Genomic DNA, 23,276 nt, shown 5'->3' with positions numbered 1-23,276 from the left:
AGGGGCTCAGCAGCACCCGCTAGAAACTGCCATAGAAGTCAGAAAGAGTGATAGAAGTCAGTCTCCAAACACAAGCAGCTACAAAAAAACCACCAGAAATAGAAGCTCGATTTGTCGCTAGTCGTTTTTAACAAAGAAAATGCATTTAGGATTAAGAAAGTCTCAGAACTGGTTAAGAAAGTCTCAGAACTGGTTCATCTCAGAACAAAACGAAAATGTAATCGCTACACAAAATGATCGCTGATTCGCTCATTTCGCTGTCAATCAAAAAGGGATTCAACCTCAGACAGATCATCCAATCATCATGCCGAAGCTGAGCGTCCGGGCCAGCGCACTTCCCCATAGACCCCCAGAGACGCTGAGCGTCCGAGGGGCGGGACAGAGCCCAGCATTTATCCAATGACTCGTCTCGTTTCGCTGCACGTCGCTGCTTCGCTACTGAACTCTGTGGACGCTGTTTAAAGCACTGTGAGGCTGTAATGATTGAGAGGAAAGCCGCGTCTTTACCAGTGATAAGAAACTGATTCTGAAAAAAAGTTAATCGCGCTGTAGTGCATATTTATTCAGTGACATGTACACACAACAGTATATATTTGATCACTTATTTTTTGACATTTTAGGGGAAGCTGAGCTTCCCTTGCAGTCTTGGAGCAACTGCCTCTGCTGTACATGTGATTTAGGAATGAACAGTGCATGGTCTCAAAAGTGTGTAATATCCCTTGTGCCTGGGAATGAGGAGTAGCTTTGCTATTCAACAGATTTGGTATCTTATCTAATTATTTTAGCCAAGTTTATGCTTTATACCTGTTGACAATAAAAACCCGTTTCTGAGACCAAATTTCAGAAACTGGTGCTGAAGGAACAGAAAAGTTAGAAAATAAGCTAAATGAGACATTTCTAAACTGTTTAGAAGCTCAGGAAGTGCTGACAGGCTAACACCACAACATAACTTTTTAGCCGACTTTTAAAGACTACGAACAGAAATTTCAACCACCACACACATGCCATAAATACCGCCCTCATTTTGAGATATTATGGTATACAGTATAATCATTATACCGCCCAACCCTAACTCAAGCACACATTAACACATCTAGACATCTAGATCTCTTTGTTTCTCACTCACTTACACACAACATAACACACAATATCATTATCTGTGCCTTTTTTTCTGCACAAAATGAAATGTTTAGAAACTTGTTAATTGAAATGCTGTAGATACTAAAACTGGATTGTGGTATTGTGATATTGGTTTAATTGTCTACAAAACAAATCATATTTGAACATTGTTGAGCTCATATTTACAACCAAAATCACGCACAATTTTTTTAAGTTGCAAATTGACCATTCACATTATGTCATGTCCGCTTGGCTAGCTCATCTCTCATGGTGTATGGTCTTTCAGTATATGGTGTATGACATGTATCAAACCAGAGTATCTGTGTACACACTACAGGATTCTGAGTCATAAATTTTTAATATTTCATATCTACAATTCACAATTCCTAACAAACTTGGGAGAAGTTCAGAGGAGTAAATATTAGATATTAGATACTCCAAACACTACATGATAATTTGGGAAGATCATGGTTTACAATCACATTAAAATATGCAATCATCATGAGGATCAAATCAGGTTCAATTTCAACTTGAACAGAGACATTTGCAAAGCCAGGATGACAGAAGTTGGACTTCATTGATTTTCTGTAAAAACTGCAAAATGTAAAGTAGAAATATTTGATATTAATTTCTGTTTATGATTTTATTAATAAAAATAAAATATTTTAGTTTGTTAATTGACGTTTCCATCTACTGCAATGTTCTCATCTATATCAAGGAATTCTGGGTGTTTTATTATATATTTTATTATATTTATATTAATATTTGTTAGGTCACTTTACCCTCTTTGAAATCTTTCTGTTTAAAAAGTTTATAAGTTCTGTAACATTGCATCATACCTTTACTTTTTTCCTCCTTCCACAAGCTTTATTTATATCTTCTTAAACCCAGTCAGTTTGCTCAAAGTAATTTTTACAGCAAAGTATTCCCCATCTCAAAAGTTCAGTCAAAGAATTTGTGAATTTAAAATATATAAATACAATTGTTATTTTTGATTGCACTGAAAGAGAAACAGGTTCAACAACTTCATACTGACTGCATGACTTGATTCTAACAATGTGCGGAATGAAAAACTTTTATCAAAGGTAAAATATTTTCTTATGCTGGAACAGCAGGTTCATCGAGTATGATGGCTACATATTTCAGCTGTGTTTTGCTAGACAACATAAACATATAAAGACAGTAAATCATAGCTCTATCCTCGGAGGTTGAACAGAGCTGCTTTACACACAGATCTATTAACTGGTAAGTGTTTGTTTCATTTTATTGACTTGTAATTATTCTCCTAATACAATTTCTGTTGCTGCATTTGTATATTAGAAATGCTTATTACATCTAGTATCAAAGTTAATTATTCCTTCACTGTAAATGTATGTTTCCTTGTGTTACGTTTTATGTGGCACTTTAAGTGATGCTGAGGTCTGGGATTCTGAAAAACCCATCAGTTTAATTCCTTGATTTCTAAATACTTTTTTGTCTTTATTTGCCTTTTCCCAGTAATCGTTATTAACATCTACATATCATAACAATATAAAATCATAACAAAATAAAAATTTGGTAGATTCCAGCCACAGCTAGTTTAGACTTTAGGGAAATTGTTCAGAGGAAAATTTGTTGCATCACAATTTTTTTTCATAATTGTTTCCAAGCTGAAATTTTCATTTTCTTTTAACCAGGAATGAAATATTTTACTTAGTGAAAAGAATATATGTAATATAATTATATATTATGTAATATATAATATAATATATTATATCATTTCACCATAGTATTAAATAAAATCTTAATGTATTTATATAGTGCTTTTTTACAATTGATGTTGCCACAAAGCAGCTTTACAGATTTGGTATCAAAACAGATAATATGTATCGAGTGCAACAGTGGCAAGGAAAAACTCCCTTGAGTCCAGAGGAAGAAACATTGGAAGGAACCAAGTCTCACAAGGGGACCTTCTCTGGTCAAACTACTGATAGAAATGTATCAATAGTATTACATATTCCTATAATAGAGGAACATGAGGGTGACCACAAACATGCCACATCATTTTCACATAAAAACAATGTGGGTTTCCTCCGGGTGTTCTGGTTTCCTCCCACAGTCCAAAAACACATGTTGGTAGGTGGATTGGTGACTTAAAAGTGTCCGTAGGTATGTGTGAATATATATATGTGTATGTGCCAATCTGTGCAGGATTGTTGCCCCCCCCTCCAGGGTGTGTTCCTGCCTTGCACCCAGTGATTCCGGGTAGGCTCCAGACCCATCGCCACCCTGAACTGGATAAAAAAAGAAAAAGACTTGGTTTGGTTACAGAATGTTCTCGGTTTACCTGGTTATTTTTTAAAACAGGAAGAGCATGCTTGATATAATACAAAAAAACTCATCATCATCATCTTCTTTTCCGCTTTTCCATTTCAGGGTCGCGGTGTACAAAAAAACTACACTATAAATATACTTTTCTTAAACATAGCTATCTCAAAAAAGCCACACTGATACACTACATCAGAGCGAAGTGATTAGTGCAATACTCCTGAAAACAAGTTTGAATCTTTTTGCACTGATTCGCATGAAACGAAAATTCCAGGAATACCTGTCTTTGACAGGAACTCAATACAATGACTGAATCTGTGTGATTTCAGTTTCCTTGTTCCTGATTATAAGACTACCTCTAACATTTCTGACTTCAGCTTATTGTTCTACTGGAAGAGCAGAAATGTCTAATGTGGGATTAATTGCAAATTGAATTATATAAATATGTGTGTATTAGAGGTAGGCAATATGGCCCTAAAATAATATCATAATGTTTCAGTTTTTTTATTATTTTTTTTTTATAACGATATTCTTGGCGATATGACAACACACTGAAAACTACTTTTATAAATTTCAGGAACACACTATTGCAACAAAATTTTATTTTAATATTAATTATATTAAATTTTATATATTTAAAATATATGGATTGTATTAATTGATTTTATTCATTAAAAAGTTATTTTTTCTTTTTTTTGCTACATTTTCAAATGATTATTATTTAGAAATCTCTAATCATTTGCTTGTTTTGTAAACAACAGTAACTCATCAAGGCTCTTACATTGTATAAAATAAATATTGTAGCATATAAATCTACCACACAACCAACATGCAGACAATTTAGTGCATGCATTTAAACAGCAAACGTAAACAATTATACAAAAAATAATCTTAAAGCATCACAGAATAGTTGCTGTGCTGAGTAAATATGGGCTGTCTGCTTTGGCTCAGCACGGTGGTGCAGCAGGTAGTGTCGCACGCTCCAGGGACCTGGACGTTGTGGCTTCGATTCCTGCTCCGGGTGACTGTCTCCTCCGGGGGCTCCGGTTTCCTCCCACAGTCCAAAAACACACACTGGTAGGTGGATTGGTGACTCCAAAGTGTGTGTGTGTGTTGCCCTGTGAAGGACTGGTGCCCTCTCCTGGGTGTATTCCCGCCTTGCCTACCTTCCAGGTAGGCTCTGGACCCACTGCGACCCTGAATTGGATAAGTGCTTACAGATAATGAATGAATGAATGCTTTGGCTTATTCTAACTGCATTTTTGATTTCCCTCATCCTCAACCAGATGCTTTTGCTTGAGGTGGTAAAAAAGATTAGTTGTGTTTCCCCCTTCTGTTGTTACAGGCTTTTTTCATTGCTTACATAATATCATGGTTTATTGTACATCTGATATATTGTAATCGAATCACCCACAAATGACTGAGGTCACTCCCTTTTTTGGGGAAATTCCTCCACCTCAAAATCACTTTCCACCATACTTCACTGTGTCTAAATACCCCATGTAAAGAACGTATGCCATATTATAAGAAACTGCATGAGGTCATTACATAAACAAGAATATCGCAATATAGATTTTTTTTTAAATGATGACAATATTGTGAACAATAATATGGCACAGCCCTAGTGTGTACAATGTTGTTTTCCCACAAATTTTAGTGTGCATTTTAAAATAGCTGTGCCTACAATTATATATTAAACATGATCAACAGATTATTATCAATAGCTCATGAAAAGTAGTGTGTCTTTGAAATTAAAGAGTTCAATGGTGTAATTGTTCATTTTTTTCTTTGTTGTAGTTTTTTTTTGCAATATGAAACCTCTGCTTCAGCTCAGTTTGGTCTCTCTACTTTTTGTGGGTAAGTACATGCAATATATTTACATATATAAAAACTTTTACTATTACTAGTCTTATATTAATTCAGTGTAATGAATTTAATCGCCAAGCAAAATTCATATTTCCACTCCTTGTTGGCCTTTTAGTTAATAGGATCCTGTGACATTTGGAGGGAAATATCTGAAAACCTTTTATTTGTACATTGAAGTTAGTCACAGGTTGTGAGAGTGAGAATTTACTAAAATGCTCTATATATATTTCATTAAAACGCACAGTTTAAACCTAATATTCCAAATATGGGCAATATCAGACAGGAAATGAGGCTGTGTTTTCAGCAATGACTGTAGGAATTGTTGGGCGTTACACTGGCGGCCTCTGTTGGTCAAATCATGTAACTGCTTTGTGCAAAAACAGCTGGGTAACCGGCGTTAGTGGTCGTTTTTCTAAGGTAAAAGGACATAGACCTACTATAAACATAAAATTATATAGATATAAAAATATTAATAAACAGATCATATAACATATAATTGCACTAATACCAGAAGGTGTGTGCTTTTTATGACATGGTTAATCTTCAGGTTACAAGCTTAAAATAAATCACTTTAGTCAGATAATATTCAGTAATATATGCTAATAACATAATGTTGACCTTTTGGTGTTTGACCTATGGAATGAACTCATAAGCAATAAATTGTCAGTTTTTAAAAATGAAAAGCTTTAAACTTTTAATTTGAAAAAATCTACATCTACGTGTTGTGCACTGCCATAAAATGTTATAACTAGGTGAGAATCCCAAACTTCTACCAAAATATAGCTGTACTGTATGTGGTTAGCCTTCTTTTTCAGGACTTTAGTTTTCTGTCAGTTATGGAGGTTACAGGATGTTCCGTAATACCCTGTATCCACAGGACTAAATAAAGACTGTTTTCCTCTGGTCTGTAGAGTTTGTAGAGACTTGTGGTGGTGAGCTCCTGGGGACGAATGAATGCTTTAACTAAATTATCAGTCATCATCTTGCAGATTTCAAATTCACATTTTAACGGAAAATCAGTCGAAAACCACAGCCCCTGTGATTGGTCAGCAGTCGGACATTGTTTAAGTTAAACCGAAGACCTAGAGAAACATGACCTCCCCACCACAGAGACTAAAGAGAGAAGCAAATTCTCTCAGCAGCTGAGAGATTTTCTCAGACATGGTCTGAACGTCAGGAATGAATAAAAAACGAAGAAAAGTAAAAGCAACCTTGGCACCGAACGTAAAATACCCAGTGGGCACGGGTCAGTTGAAAAGACAATGGTGGAAATATAGATGAATTCGAAAGGGTTTTTTTTAGACCTGAGGAAAACCCATGCATACAAAAACTTTATGTAATAAGAGTTATCAAAATTGGGTCATGTATGTTCACAATTAACGTCGGATAGTGGTAGTTTGTGGATTTACAGTAACGGTTATTTCACAATGAGTTTCTTGTTGAGGTAAACTGATATAATTAAGGTTAGGAATTGTCTAATTTATAGAAACGTTATAAAAATAAGCAGAACTGAACCACATGAATGTTTCCTAGGTCATTATTATGTAAAAAAACAACAACAAACAAACAAAAACTTACACCCCTTGTCCATTCTGCTAGTAATAGAGTAGACGCACGGGTTGGAAATTTGTTTTAACAAATGACTGGCCGATTACGATTTCCTTTCTAAGAAAAGAAACCTTTTCAACTTTTTATTTGTAAGAAACGTTTTAAATCTCAACATAAAATTGTGCATAAATGTTGTGTTTGATCATACCCTAAATAAAATGAAGCGCAAGTGAAAACAAGTGCACCAGGTAGTACAATAGAATGTACTGTGCAGCTGCTGCCCTCCCGTGGTCCGCATGTGTAAATGCGACCGGCCCATCACTTGCTATTGTATAACATGCTAAAAACCAGCCTTTTGCGGTCACGGCTGACCAATAGGTGCATCTCTAGTAGTATTAATATGACTACAACCTATTCATAATATTTTTTTTTTTTCGAGTGTTGAAGGTTATGGAAAGCTAACAATGTGAAGTGCACTCATTTTCTCTTTCTCTCTCAAATTAGTTGGAGTGACCACAACCTATGAAGAAGGTAAATTTTAAATGGTCTGATGTTTGGATGTTTACTGAAACTTATAAATTATAATATTAAAACATATTCTAAAAAACAACCAATATGTCACCTTAGGGGCACTAAGGGGCACATATTAATGCATTTTAAAGTCACTGTTTAGAAAATAATCTACAAACCGGATTCCAAAAAAGTTGTGACACTAAACAAATTGTGAATAAAAACTGAATGCAATGATGTGGAGGTGCCAACATTTAATATTTTATTCAGAATAGAACAAATCACAGATCAAACATTTAAATGTATAATTTTAAGGGAAAAATGTTGTTTCAAAATTTCATGGCGTCAACAAATCCCAAAAAAGTTGGGACAAGGCCATTTTTTACCACTGTGTGGCATCCCCCCTTCTTACAACACTCAACATACGTCTGGGGACAGAGGAGACCAGTTTCTCAAGTTTAGAAATAGGAATGGTCTCCCATTCATGTCTAATACAGGCCTCTAACTGTTCAATCGTCTTGGGGCTTCTTTGTCACACCTTCCTCTTTATGATGCGCCAAATGTTCTCTATAGGTGAAAGATCTGGACTGCAGGCTGGCCATTTCAGTACCCGGATCCTTCTCCTACGTAGCCATGATGTTGTGATTGCTGCAGAATGTGGTCTGGCATTATCTTGTTGAAAAATGCAGGGTCTTCCCTGAAAGAGATGACGTCTAGATGAGAGCATATGTTGTTCTAGAACCTGAACATAGTTCTCTGCATTATTGGTGCCTTTCCAGACATGCAAGCTGCCCATGCCACAAGCACTCATGCAACCCCATACCATCAGTGATGCAGCGGAGAGTTGATAACAACTTGGGTTATCCTTGTCCTCTCTGGTCCGGATGACATGGCGTCCCAGTGTTCCATAAAGAACTTCAAATCGTGACTCATCTGACCACAGAACAGTCTTCCATTTTGCCACACTCCATTTTAAAAGACCCCTGGCCCAGTGCAAACATCTGAGCTTGTGGAGCTTGCTTAGAAATGGCTTCCTCTTTGCACTGTAGAGTTTCAGCTGGCAACGGCGGATGCCACGGTGGATTGTGTTCACTGACAATGCTTTCTGGAAGTATTCCTGAGCCCATTCTGTTATTTCCTTGACAGTGGCATTCCTGTTTGAGGTGCAGTGACGTTTAAGGGCCCGGAGATCACGAGCATCCAGTAGAGTTTTATGGCTGTGACCCTTACGCACAGCAATTGTTCCAGATTCTCTGAATCTTTTGATGATGTAATTCATGGTTGATGATGATAACTTAAAAGTCTTTGCTATTTTATACTGGGTAACACCATTCTGGTATTGCTGCACTCTTTCTGCGCAACAATGATGGATTTGGTGATCCTCTTACCATCTTGGCTTCAGAGAGACACTGACACTCTGAGAAGCTCTTTTTATACCCAATCATGTTGTCAATTGACCTAATTAGTGTTAATTGGTCTTCCAGCTGTTCATTATATGCACAGTTTCCTTTTTCCAGCCACTTATTGCTACTTGTCCCAACTTTTTTGGGATTTGTTGACACTGTGAAATTTTGAATCAACATATTTTTCCTTTAAAATGTTACATTTACTCAGATTAAACTTTTGATCTGTCATCTATGTTCTATTACGAATAAAATATTGATATTTGCCATCTCCACATCATTGCATTCAGTTTTTATTCACAATTTTTTTAGTGTCCCAACTTTTTTGGAATCCGGTTTGTAGATTATTTTCTAAACAGTGACTTTAAAATGCATTAATATGTGGAAATCTAAAGTGCCCCTAATGTGACATATTAGTTATTTTTAGAATATGTTTTAATATTATAATTTATAGGTTTCAGTAAACATCCAAATATCAGAACATAAAATTAAATATAAAATATCTCTGAAATAAATGTCTTAAATTGACCTTTTATTAATTTTGCCTCTCTTTTGATATTGATATAGCAGTATTTGTACTGATTCCTGCTTAGAAAATAGATATTAAAGGATTTGTCTTAGAGCAGTGTCCGATTTGGTTGTGTGTGTTGAGGATTATGGTGAAGGTTGTTAATTTCCTGCATGTTTTTAAGTATTCTAATTTTATTCACTCTTTATTTGTTTTGCCCCCCCCCTTCTCTCTCTCTCTCTCTCTCTCTCTCTCTCTCTCTCTCTCCATCATATGGGTTAGGTTTCAGAGGTAAATTACATGATATTACATTATATGTTCAGTCCAGTAATTTGAATGATCCAAAGAATAAAATGTATGTGTCTTTGTCTGAAAAAGAAGTGCATTGTCTTTAATTATTATTTAGACAATAAGGTTCATGTTTAATCATAAATATTGTGTATAAGAAACTATCACGCACTGTTTGTATTAAACCATTGTCATAATAATAACTAATCATAAAAAAAGTCAAACATTAAAAAATTGTTGAATGGTATTAAAGTTCCACAACTAAATTCTAAATGTAGTTCGTTTATTCTGTGTCTTAAAAACAACCTACTCGATATGTGCCAAAGAATGTATTGTCCAGGAAGTGGAGACAAGCTGACAGTTAGGCTGGAGAGCCAGGGACTTTTGTATCTGAGCAGTTTGAACTGGAATTATGGCTAACTTGGAGTAACAGAACGGGGGCACATGGCCTCATTGGCTAAAGTGTGTTAGAAGTTTTTGAGAGCAGTGTTTTGAAAACAGTGTGTGTGTGTTTGTGCTGTGTTTTCCTATTTGGACTGTGAAATTTCAAAAAGACTTTTGCGTGTGGTTGAGTTGGGTTTTGTATAATCGATGTGTTTTGTTTTATAAAGTAATATAAAAGTCGTCTCTCTGGTTTCGGATCATGTGAATTGATCACTGTTTTGATCACTGTTTTGAATCGATATCAGTTTTGAATTATCCTAAGATACTATAGCATCATTTCTATGCATTACGTTTTCAAATAAATACAGTGTTCTCCACAAACACTGAGACACCGAATTCATAAATACAGAGACAGTGAAGTGTTTATAGAGATGTGGAGGATAGTCAGAAATATGTTGAATTTTATTCTTTTTCTCCCTCATTACTTTTAAGACAGAAACAAGGCCTACTGTATGTAAAGAGTGTATAAGCACATAAATATCCTCCATATATTTACAATATATTCTCTCTCTCTCTCTCTCTCTCTCTCTCTCTCTCTCTCTCTCTCTCTCTCTCTCGTGACCATAGGTGATCGAGATTTTGGATCAGGTAAATTGATTTTTATGTTTATAATGTAAAAAATCAAAGCATTATATTACATAATATCTGTGCATTTTATGTTCAAGTAAAACAATGTCCTCTCTAAATTCTAAGATAGCCAAGAAAAATTCTTCCTAAACATAGTGTAGCAAGGCTTTTGCCTTATAGAACTATCACCTACCTGTTGGTATTAAATCCATTTTCAAAAAGCCATGTAATCATAAATTCAACTCTGTAAAAGGTGCTTAAGGCTATAAATATCCTGTGTTTGTATGTATTTTCTGTTGGGGTGCCCAAATTTGTGCACCTGCCTAATTTTGTTTAAATAATTATTGCACACTTTCTGTAAATCTCTCTCTCTCTCTCTCTCTCTCTCTCTCTCTCTCTCTCTCTCTCTCTCTCGTGACCTTAGGTGTTCAAGATTTTGGATCAGGTAAATTGATTGGTATTATAATTCCACAAATCTAAATAATCAAAGCATTATTATGAATAATATCTGTGCACTTTATGTTCAAATAAAACAGTGTTAGCAAGGGAAAAGTATTTGATTATTTGATTTAAATATTATGTTAAAGAAAGTATAAATATGGTATATTAAATGTTTTGCCTTAAGTACCATCACCTACTGTTTGTATGAATATGATATTCAGAAAATCAAATCCTCATAATGAATTCAAACATTTAAAGGATGGTGAAAATTATAGATTTATTCTGTCACTTTTACATACAATCTCTTATTTTATTCTCTCTCTCTCTGTCTGTTTTAATCTGTTTTCAGCATCTGGCTCAGGTAATTGATTGATATATTTCATTTAATATATTGAATCATCCAAAGATTGTAATTTCTGAGAACTTGGATTTGAAAGACACAAAGGGGTGATTTCCCAGACAGGGATTAAGCCTAGTCCTGGACAACACTGAATTATGATCTTCCACTGAAAAGAGGACTAGGTTTAATCCTTATCTGGGAAACTGCCCCTAAATGTCCATAAATACTAAGATAGCAAGGGAAATGTATTTGATTTGATTATTATGTTAAAGGAAATGTAAAAATGGTATAATAAATGTTTTGCCATAAGTACCATCACCTATGTATGAATATGATATTCAGGAAATTAATTAATTCATTCATTATCTGTAACCGCTTATCCAGTTCAAGGTCAAGGTGGGTCCAGAGCCTACCTGGAATCATTGGGCGCAAGGCGGGAATACACCCTGGAGGGGGCGCCAGTCCTTCACAGGGCTATTTAGAAAATCAAATCCTCAAAATGAATTAAAATATTTAAAGGACGGTGAAAATGATAGATTTATAAATATGTGGCAGGTAATGAGAAATAAGTATGTGATTTATTCTGTCACTTTTACTTATAATCTCTCTCTGTCTGTCTCTTTTTCTATCTCTCATTAACTTTAGGATGGAATGAAGGGTTTTCAGGATCTGGCTCAGGTAAATTTTAGGGATGCACCAATCCGACTTTTTCAGTTCTGATACCGATACATATACTTTGCATATTAGTCAATACCTTTACTTTACTTTACTTTATTACATTTAGCAGACGCTTTTATCCAAAGCGACTTACAATGATAGTACAAATAATATAAAAAATTAAAACATTGAACAATGCAACATTAAAAGATTATGTCTATACGCATCAGATAGTTATACTGGCTAATGCAGGTGTTCTCTAAAGAGCTCAGTTTTTAGGAGTTTCTTAAAAGCGGCGAGAGACTCCGCTGCTCTGGTGGAGATAGGCAGCTTGTTCCACCATCTGGGAACTATAGAAGAGAACAGTCTGGATTGCTTAGTGCGGATGTTGAGTAAAGCAAGGCGACGTTCAGTGGAGGAGCGCAGTGGCCGAGGCGGGACATAGGCCTTTAGGAGCAAATGCAGGTAGTAGGGCGCCTGCTCTGTCATCACCTTGTAAGCAATCGTGCAGGCTTTTTATTTGATGCAAGCAGCAACCAGAAGCCAGTGGAGCTCAGTGAGCAGTGGGGTGACATGTGCCCATTTTGGATTGTTGAAGATCAGACGTGCTGCTGCATTCTGGATCATCTGTAATGGTTTTATAGCACAGGCTGGAAGGCCCGTTAGCACTGCATTGCGGTATTCAAGACGCGAGATGACCACAGCCTGCACTAGGAGTTGAGTGGCATGTTGGGATAGAAACGGTCTAATTTGTCTGATGTTGTAAAGTGCAAAGCGACAGGAGCGTGCAACAGAAGCCACTTGATATGAAAATGATAGCTGGTCGTCGAACATAACTCCCAGGTTCCTAGCAACCTTCGCCGGAAACAGTGAGAGTGAGTCGATTGTTAAGGTTAGGTTATGTTGGACCGACTGTTTAGCGGGAACCACCAGTAGTTCAGTCTTAGAAAGATTAAGTTGAAGATGGTGTGCCTTCATCCATGAGGATATATCTGAGAGGCAATGAGATATCCGTGCTGAGATCGAAGAATCATCCGGCGGGAATGACAGGTAGAGCTGAGTATCATCGGCAAAGATGATGATAGTGGTGTGCCTGAAATACCCATGTTTGAAAGTGTAGATAGGAGTAGGTCATGATTGACTGTATCAAAGGCTGCTGACAAGTCCAGCAGAATGAGCACTGAGGACTGTCCAGCAGCTCTGGCGGTTTTTAAGGCTTCAGTCACAGACAACAGAGCCATCTCTGTGGAATGTCCCTTTTTAAAACCAGATTGGTTATGATCTAGATGATTATTCTGGAGAAGAAAGTCAGAAATTTGATTATACACTGCCCTTTCTATGAGTTTAGAAATAAAAGGCAATAGTGAGACCGGTCGATAGTTGTCAACCAGGGCAGGATTGAGAGAAGGTTTTTTAAGTAAAGGTGTCACCTGGGCCTGTTTGAAGGTAAGTGGAAATTCACCGGTGGATAGGGAAGTATTAATCACATGCGTGATGGCTGGGATAATTGTGGGTGCAATGGCTTGTAGAAGGTTTGTAGGAATCGGATCTAAAGGGCATGTAGTAGAATGGCTACGTGTTAGGAGGGCCAGTGCTTCCTTCTCAGAGGGAGGAGTGAATGAAGTGAATGTACTTTCCTTGACTGATAAAGACAGAGGAGCAGAGACTATGGGTGGATCTGTGAACTGACCGCGGATGGCTGCCACTTTCCCAGAAAAAAAAGAGGCAAAAGTTTCAGCTGTGAGACAGGTAGGCAGAGGAGGAGGTGGGGGATTCAGCAGCGATCTGAATGCTGTGAATAATCTTCGGGAATCTGTCAGCGAACTAAGTTTCTCATTGTAAAATTCAGTTTTGGCAGATGTGAGACATTCTGAGAAGGAAGCCAAAAGTAACTGATAGTTAGATAGATCGGACAGAATACCCTTATTATGCCATTTCCTTTCAGCAGCCCGGAGTTTGGAACGTAGCTTCCGGAGGGACTCATTTTTTAGCCAAGGCCGTGGCTTATTAGTATTAATGATGCGAAATGTCGACGGACAGAAACTGTCCAAACAGGAACTCAGCGTTGAGCAGAGTGTATCTGTGGCAGTGTTCAGACTGAGAGAGGAGAATGAGCCTAATAAAGGCATAGTATTGGCAACCAATGATGAGTACTGATCTATAGGAAGGTCTTTGAGATTGCGACGGAAAGTGACCATGGCTGGTACAGCAGTAGGTTTCCTATAAATGCAGATGCTAAGTTGAATAAAAAAGTGATCTGAGAAATGAAGTGGAGTGACCTTTAGTGAATCTGTATCACAATAACGTGTGAAAATTAAGTCCAGGTTTTTACCAGTTTTATGAGTCGGAGGACTGGGGACTAACTCTAAATCAAAAGAGTGCATAAGAGATTTAAAATCAGTAGAGCTAGGGCTATCAAGGTGAATGTTCATATCACCTAGAATGAGCGTGGGGCAGTCATTCTTCAAAATGGAGGACAATAACATGTCAAGTTCATTTATAAATTCACCTTGTTGTCCAGGAGGACGATACAAAACAATAATACCAAGATTGACTGGAATACTAACCAGTACGGCATGGTATTCAAATGAGGTATATGTAGTTGACCGTGGAAAAGTAGTGTATTGTAAGCTATTAGCGATTAGCAAGCCTGTCCCCCCGCCTCGTCCGGATGGACGAGATGTGTGGCTGAAGGAATAGGTATTCGAAAGAGCCGCTGGAGTAGCAGTGTTTTCAGGCTTAATCCAAGTTTCAGTCAGAGCCAATAGTTGTAGAGATAAATGATTAGCATAAGCTGTGATAAAGTCCGCCTTATTCACAGCTGATTGGCAATTCCATAGCCCCACAGAAAGGGTAGTAATAGTGGGTGAGGTCAGTGTAATTGGCCTGAGATTAGCATGATTTTGGTGCCTGTGGATTGTTCTGCGCTTTCTGTCCGGCCCGGCGATAACGGGAATGTGATTGTAGCACATACCGGACGGCTGTAGGACTGGCTGCCTTGAAGGTGGCCTTCCACTGTGGACTCACGCAGGTAGACTCGTAGGTCTTCAGAGCTGCAGTCGGCTAGGCGGAGTACAAAGCAGAGCGACCCAGTAGTCGTTGCTGCTGGGCCTGGTAGTAGCTGCTGCTGGGCCTGGATGTTGTAGTAGCTGCTGCTGGGCCTGGTGGTAGCTGCTGCTGGACCTGGATGTTGGAGTAGCTGCTGCTGGGCCTGGTGGTAGCTGCTGCTGGGCCTGGATGTTGGAGTAGCTGCTGCTGGGCCGCAGCAGCTACCTGATACAGATCCGATACCATTGTTGAATTAATAAACCATATACCTCACCTTGTTGGTGAGAGTTTAGGCTAAAGGAATGACTTAAATATTACTAACAAAAATATTAACCAAATAAACATATACAGAAATGCTATTTATTTGTCACTGAAATAAACAGTTGTGCAGGACCTTGGCACAGCAGAGTCAGACTTCTTGAAATAGATTAAAATAAATATAATGTATGAGTCAAAAATGGAGAAAAGTAGCTTCCCTTTGTCTAACACAAACCGTAATCAATTTTATTTTTAAATATTTAATGTAAACAGAAATCCAAAACAAAATCTAGCAAATGAACCTGAGTATTAACAAAGACCTTGGCCAAATACATTCAGCAATCAAATATTGTAAGCATGTAAACAATTAATAATAACAATAATACATTTGAATTATATAGCACTTTTCAAAAATGTTTATAATATTAATAAACAGTACAAAGAAAATCCAAAGACATAGCATTACAAAGAGTACAAAACAACACAAAAAATAAAATAAAACAAAAATGAATAGCAATGAATGTGGAGGATCATCAGAAATGTGTGGTTTATTTACAATTTATTTTATTCTCTCTCTCTCTCTCTCTCTCTGTCTGTTTTAATCTGTTTTCAGCATCTGGCTCAGGTAATTGATTGATATATTTCATTTATTAAATTGAATCTTTATTAAATTGAAAGATTGTAGTTTCTCAGAACTTGGATTTGAAAGACACAAAGGGGTGATTTCCCAGACAGGGATTAAGCCTAGTCCTGGACAACACTGAATTATGATCTTCCACTGAAAAGAGGACTAGGCTTAATCCTTTTCTGGGAACAGCCCCCAAATGTCCATAAATACTGAGATAGTGTGTTTAAAGTTTTTGATTATTCCAGTTAAATAAATAAGGTGTTAAAACATCACATATGGCTTGTACTACAGTGATATTTAAATGAACTTTAGATAGTATTTGTATTTTAAAATTAGAGCTAATTAAAGTTTCTAATTTATTGTGATGCTGTACTGAGGTGTAATATGGAAACTAGAGCCCCAGTTCTTGCTACTGCAAGCTCAGCACTGCAGGAACTGCACTTTTGGAAGCGGTCAGGAAACCAGAAATGTGTGATTTATGTATTCTGTGTCATTCTATATCCCCCTCTCTTACTTTCTCTTTAGGAGAGGGCTCAGGTTATGAACAAGGTAAATTCACATCCAATATCTGAATTGTTTAAATAACAATTATGTTATTGTCCTCAATTATTGTAATGTCCTCAATGAGTGCTGGAACACTGAGATTACATAGTGCACTAAAGCATTTAGCCCAAACACCAATAAAATAATGTTGAGATTTCATACCTTAAGAAAATCAAATGCTGAAGAGTATCGATATCAGGAAAACACACACTCCCCCAAATTAGAAAAAGTTGGACATTTTTAGAGAATGAATAAATAAAAAGTAATGATTTATGTCTCAGATTTTGAAATAAAGGCCTGTTTGTGTTTCTTTTATCAGAAATATGTGACGATTTGCACTGCACTTGGGATGAAATATGTCAAAAGAAAGATGGACAAGTCGGCTGTGCCTGTGCTTCACCTGTATCAAAGAAGAACTCTGAATCTTTTGGTAAATGTTGTCTTTTAACTTTTTTTTTTTCTTTGAATTATACTTCCCCTGTTTTTAGTGTTAGGGGGTTATGAGAATATCTGTTTACAATACCAGCAGGATGTACTGGAAATGAGTTAAGTGAAATGTAACTTGCACAGATACAGAAATAACATAAAGTTGTAATATATTGGATGAGCCAAAATGTTGCCTCTGTTTAAGTGAATTAATATTTACAACATGGATATGGTGTAATTCTTAAAATGAGGGAGATTTGTTTGTCTCATCTTCCAACACACCAGAATTTAACAAAACTCTAAACTACATATGGGTGGCATGGTGTTGCAGCAGGTAGCATCGCAGTCACACAGCTCCAGGGACCTGGAGGTAGTGGGTTCGATTCCCGCTCCGGGTGACTGTCTGTGAGGAGTTGGTGTGTTCTCCCTGTGTCTGCGTGGGTTTCCTCCGGGTGCTCAGGTTTCCTTCCACAGTCTAAAAACACACGTTGGTAGGTGGATTGGCAACTCAAAAGTGTCCGTAGGTGTGTGTGTGTGTGTCTGTGTTGCCCTGTGAAGGAGTGGCGCCCCCTCCAGGGTGCCTTGCGCCCAATGATTCCAGGTAGGCTCTGGACCCACCGCGACCCTGAATTGGATAAGCGGTTACAGATAATGAATGATGAATGAACATGGATATGGTGTAATTCTTAAAATGAGGGAGTTTTGTTTGTCTCATCTTCCAACACACCAGAATTTAACTCTAAACTACATATGAACAGGCGCAGATAATAAATCATGAATTCACTGTGTCCTCCCCTCAGTGCAAACAAAAGACATATGCACCAGCCTTATTAGTTGAGAATGTAGTAAATACAGAGGTGTGTAGAGTAGTCAACAATTGTACTCAGAAAAAGTAAATTAAAAGTAAAAAGTAGTCACCAAATGTATTACTTGAGTAAGAGCAAAAAATACTAAGTGAAAAAATTACTCCAGTACTGAGTAACTGCTGAGTAACCTCTTTGTTTAATAATCAGGACGTCAAATAATACACCTGAATGCACAAAAATATAAAACAGCAATGAACAAATTCAGAGCCAAGAATATCTCTTAAACAACTAAAACAATAATAAATGAAATCTTTACAAAGCAACATGAATTCAGTTCAGCAATAACTTAATAACAAAACAATGGACTCAATAAGTAGAGAGTTTTCTCTGCTCTTGTACTGTGCTTCTATTTTATTTTTTATTTTTTTGATTAGTGAAAGTCAAAAGTCTCTAGTGGCTACATTTGATTGGTGAGACTCAGTCATGTGACAGAGCCTCTGTTGGAAGACTCTACAAAACAAAACAAAGAGGGCGGTCAATAAAAATAAGTAGCGAGTAGAGAGCAGAATGTAGCTCAATGTAACAGAGTAAAAGTACAGCTTCTTCTTCACAAATATTCTTGAGTAAAAGTGAAATGTATGCTGCATTAAAACTACACATTAGTATAATTTGTCCAAAATGTTATTCAAGTAAATGTAGTGCTGTTACTACCCACATCTGAGTAAATATATATGTTTTCCCATTTAAAGTTAGTTGTGACTCATTTCTCATCCATAACAAAATACAAACAACTAACAGATGTGCCGTCAGAGCGGTGGCATCAGGGTTTAGAAAGATAATGTGTCCTTAGTTCATTATATGTTAAGTACATTTTAATGTTAAATACCCCATAAAATTCCACATGTTAGAGTTTTTATTCCTTTGCCTTGTCATTACTCATTTCTTTTTCTTTTGCTCATTCCGTTTTTCTCAGATGCCATACAGCAATGTGAAAGCCTTTCTGGATCTCTCTCACTGTCCCGCTGTCAGCTCTTTGAAGCTGGATACCCTGCATATACCCTCCACCTGAATGATCTTAAGTGCAAAGGAGACATCTCAACTGGCAGAGTGGTATTCAAATTTAATGTTGAAAAAGAAGACTGTGGCACAGAGCTGAAGGTACAGTATGCTGCTGAAGAATAATATAAATTGTTCACCTGTGATCCTTTATTGGTGTAGAGTGGTGTTCCTGTTTGTCAGGTAAAGGGCCGTAGTGTTACCTTTTACTCTTTACCGTCTGAGAATGCTAACACATTGTGTTCTTAATAGGTCCAATATCTCTGCAGGAAAATTTATTATGACCTACCAAGAACTGAATATCTCAAAAGCTAATACTCATTCTGTCTACAGACTAACAAGACCCACTTCATCTATGAGAACGCTGTGCAGAAATCCAATAGCCTTGACTCACATGAAGTGATCAGTCGTAAAAGCTGGCTGAACATTGACTTCTCCTGCGTGTATCCACTCATTAAGGCCATCTCCATGCCCATGTTCCTTAAAGCAAAAAAAAAGTAAGAATTTTTCTAGCAGCAGGGTTTTATTTTATGGCAATTTCTTTAAAATTTGACACGTTCTTTAAAATTTGTTCATTTTTCCCCTCAGTGTGGTCAACAAGGTCCTGCCTGGTCTAGAGGGTATATATACGGTCCAGATGTACCCCTGTGTTGATCCTTCATGCAGCAGCCCATACAGCGGTGAGCTGACGATTGAAGTAAATAAGCCAGTCTATGTGGGAGTGACTGTGGATGGAGTCGACAAGGATGTGTTCTCTGCTGTGCTGGACAGATGCTGGGCCACTCCAGACAGTAACAAAGACAACAGTGTGTACTGGGACCTGATTGATAACGGGTAAAAACAACACTGTAGCTTTCCTCCTACAAATGTAACTGCTTCATTTTTATCAGAGTCACGCTGGGTTTGGAACCTCCCGAGATTCATGTGGCCCAAGAAATCAACACACCGTGGACAGGGCTGTAGTCCATCGCAGGGCACATCAGATTTTAATTAATTTTATCAACTTAATCCTTTAATAAACGTCTTTTTATTGAGAGGACTGTAGATTTAAGAGTTTTTTTCCCCAAAACATGTCCAAGTTAATACAAAATAAAAAAATAAATATTATCGCAAAAATCATTGAAATTTTCACTTTTGAGTGTCCCTTAAGCAGATTGTCCCGACCCTTAGTATTAATTAATACTGTTGCTCCCACCTCTGTATTAATCTTTAAATCTTCTTTCACTCTCTAGATGTCCCAACCCTCATGATGCCACTGTGCAAGTGTATAATAACGGAGCCTCAACATTCAACCGATTCTCCTTCAACATGTTCACCTTCACATACAAGTCAAAAAGAGTTTTCCTGCACTGTGAAGTTAAACTATGCCTACGGAAGAATGGACGCTGCGTTCAGGTGAGCTGGGCTCTAATATTTAACCAGTAATTGGCCAGTTAGTTTACATCAAAGATCTTTTTAAAGACATTAATTTTGAAAGCAATTATGTGGTATTCAGTTCTTACACTGATTTCACAAAGCGATAACCACAGCAGGATACATAAAATAATCCACTTCATTTTATTTCATGTTCTCATTTCTTTTTGCAGCGGTGCGACAATAGTAGTGAGGAAAAGGATGACGATGATTCAAAAAGACACCGCCGATCTGTGGATTTCCACGACACGGCTGCCATCAGCATGGGCTTCTGATTTGCTCATTTACAACCTGCACTCTATTAGTGTTATAGTATCATTATTTTAGGTGTTCTATTGTTTACTCTCTTTAATCAAATATGCAATCACTTACTTTGAATTTAATATTTTGATTAATTTTGGTAAATGTATGTTATTGTAATCATACTTGCTGCTTTCTTTCAGTGAAATTTGCAAAGAAAAAATACAAATCTTCAGCATTAATATTTTGAATGTTTGCATTCATTCATATTTTTAAAAATGTTGATCCCATCTTCAGGGACTGCTATTTATTCCAGGGTTTCCCGCAGTGCTTTACAGTGGTCGCCTTGACAACGTTGTCCACCCCCTCCCCTACAATTCATTTCATGCAATCCTTCTGTTCCTTAACAAGGCTTCTGGTGTGTTTGCGAGTGGCTTTCTGCTATGTTTGAAAATTGCACTTTGTTTTCTAAGAGTTTTCTTAGTTTTCACCACGAGTGTAGCATTAATTTTCTTCAACCAAATGAGACCCCGGCGTTTAACACAAAAATCTCACCTTGTTATCTTTCTCAGCTTATACAAGCTAGCTATACAAGTCCTAACAAGATTACTTACAAGATTTACTAGGTTTTTACTAGTAACATTTCAGATATCAATTACGATATTTTTAATACAGACCTATATATACCAGAGGCGATTGCTCTAAGACTGCAAGGGAAGCTCAGCTTCTCCTAAAATGTCAAAAAATAAGTGATCAAATATATACTGTTGTGTGTACATGTCATTGAATAAATATGCACTACAACGCGCTAAACTTTTGTTCAGAATCAGCTTCTTATCACTGGACGTGGCTTTCTATCACAGTTTCTGACCAGCGGGTGCTGCTGAGCCCCTCCACCATCACAAAGCACTCACAGGCGGACACACTTCACATGAGCCAAGGCCGTTTAAGCAGCCTAGCTTTGCTGGCCACTGAGAGGACACTAGTCAAGTTCCTGGAAAAGACCCCTTATTGGTACAACAGGGTCACAGATCATTTTGTTGAAAAGGAACGGAGGGTAGAATTTACGTATAAATAAACGGACACATTTTATGTTGTAGGCCGAAATTGAGCTTCCCCTCCTTGAAAGACCAGCATCCGCCACTGATATATATATAATTAAATTCTGAATAGTCACATTACTAGGAGGACATATCTTTAATGTAATTCTGTCTAGTCATAATTCTCATATTGAATTTCAGTAGTAAATGTAAATAAGGGCCATTCCTGATAGGTGAATAGATGGCGGACCACTGTTGACCCAATGAGGGCAAAGTTGGAGGTCTACTGGTGTTTTGCAAAGCGTTTTCTGGGCAGACCGCTGGTGATTAAACAAAATTTTAGACAAAATGCCACATTTTAGCACTTTTCCATTCACAGTCCAATTTACATTGCACCCAATGATTCCAGGTAGGCTCTGGACCCACCGCGACCCTGAATTGGATAAGCGGTTACAGATAATGAATGAATGAATGAAAAAAGGTCTCTGTGAATGTAAAATCTGTTTGAGTAAAGAATTTATCCCTAAGACAGAGACGTAGACGTGCTCTGACAAGGTCTAGGGACTTGTGATGAGCGGTGTTAGTTCGTCTGTGAATTCAAATAGAGCTGTAATTTACTCCTCTGGCCACAAGGCTACGCTCTTATTCAGAGAGACTTACAAGGGCTTTTCATTACCTCAGAACACCCAAACACTGATTATTAGCTTCATAGTTACCAAATGCGAATAATTAAAATACACTGCCTGTTTTTTTTTTATCAAGTACAATCTTATCTATAATTATGTATGGTATTTTACATTAAATTATTTAAAAACCTTACAATCTGAATGCATGTTTATTATTTATTTTACAGCAAACAACAATTATTAACTAATGTTTCATACTCAAACAAATGTTTTATCTCATTTAGTATTACTAAAACAGTACACATACTGTTAACCTACCTTTTAAAAACAAAACACATCACTATATCACAAGAAAAACAGCCAAACTGGAAATCTATATATTAATAACTTAATTTACCCAGATGGAAGCAACTAGAACATACTGCCACCTCAATCAACAAGTACCAGTCATTAAGAGGTTTTTTGACAACACCAGTGACCTTCGGCCTGGTTGAATAATACTATGTATTGTGTCAGTCCATAAGTAGTGTACATTGTTTGTTCACTGGATTTATAGTGCATTGTGGGTAATAATCTAGTGTACTATATAGAGAATCAAATCGCTCCCGAATTCAGACAACCCTACAAAATGGCTGACACACTAAATAGTACACAAACCAGCGAATAGGGAACGATTTCAGACACAGCCTGAGAATGGTCTTCATCATCCACCCCACACCACACCACTCCAGAAGAAATACACAACACTCATTACAGGCTTGACCAGACCATAAATGCTCAGCACCATCATCTTCAGTCAATAGGATGGGAGCACTGTTTCCTGTAGCATTTTCAGGTAGCGCTGATGTAACCGGTGGCGGCTTCTTCTTTTCTCTGCATTGTGTTGGTTAATAATGGCCAGACCACCAACGTGTTTTGGAGTGCATCTTCATTTATTTGCAGACAAAACAATGATCAAAATATCACACTCCGGTTAGTGATCACTCACTCTAAGCCCCGCTCCCGCCAAATGCCACAGAGAAAAGGACTTTACAAAGGGGTCCCTGCTGAGAGCATCTGCCACCACATTCAGACGACCAGAAATGTGTTTGATCTTGAAGCAGTAAGGGGCCAGTTTGGAGACCCGCTCACAAGCATCAAGTTTGGGTTTTGTTAGGATGTATGTCAGAGGGTTATTATCAGACCATACAGTGA

The 23,276-nt window shown here is 37.3% G+C and overlaps 1 protein-coding gene across 1 annotated transcript; it reads left to right on the top strand.

Moving 5' to 3' along the window:
* Positions 1 to 2,286: 2,286 nt before the first annotated feature.
* Positions 2,287 to 22,245, top strand: LOC136691950 (uromodulin-like). Its single transcript, XM_066664915.1, has 15 exons — positions 2,287 to 2,364; positions 5,224 to 5,283; positions 7,345 to 7,371; positions 10,561 to 10,581; positions 10,985 to 11,005; positions 11,351 to 11,362; positions 11,987 to 12,019; positions 15,918 to 15,929; positions 16,458 to 16,481; positions 16,795 to 16,905; positions 18,681 to 18,865; positions 19,097 to 19,260; positions 19,352 to 19,597; positions 19,996 to 20,158; positions 20,350 to 22,245. The coding sequence occupies exons 2-15, from the start codon at positions 5,238 to 5,240 to the stop codon at positions 20,449 to 20,451; spliced, it is 1,167 nt and encodes a 388-aa protein (XP_066521012.1). The 5' UTR covers positions 2,287 to 2,364; positions 5,224 to 5,237; the 3' UTR covers positions 20,452 to 22,245.
* The last annotated feature ends 1,031 nt before the right edge of the window (positions 22,246 to 23,276 follow it).

This window comes from Hoplias malabaricus, chromosome 3 (genome assembly GCF_029633855.1).
Source record: "Hoplias malabaricus isolate fHopMal1 chromosome 3, fHopMal1.hap1, whole genome shotgun sequence".
NCBI lineage: Eukaryota > Metazoa > Chordata > Actinopteri > Characiformes > Erythrinidae > Hoplias > Hoplias malabaricus.
This window is presented reverse-complemented; position numbering and strand designations above follow the sequence as displayed.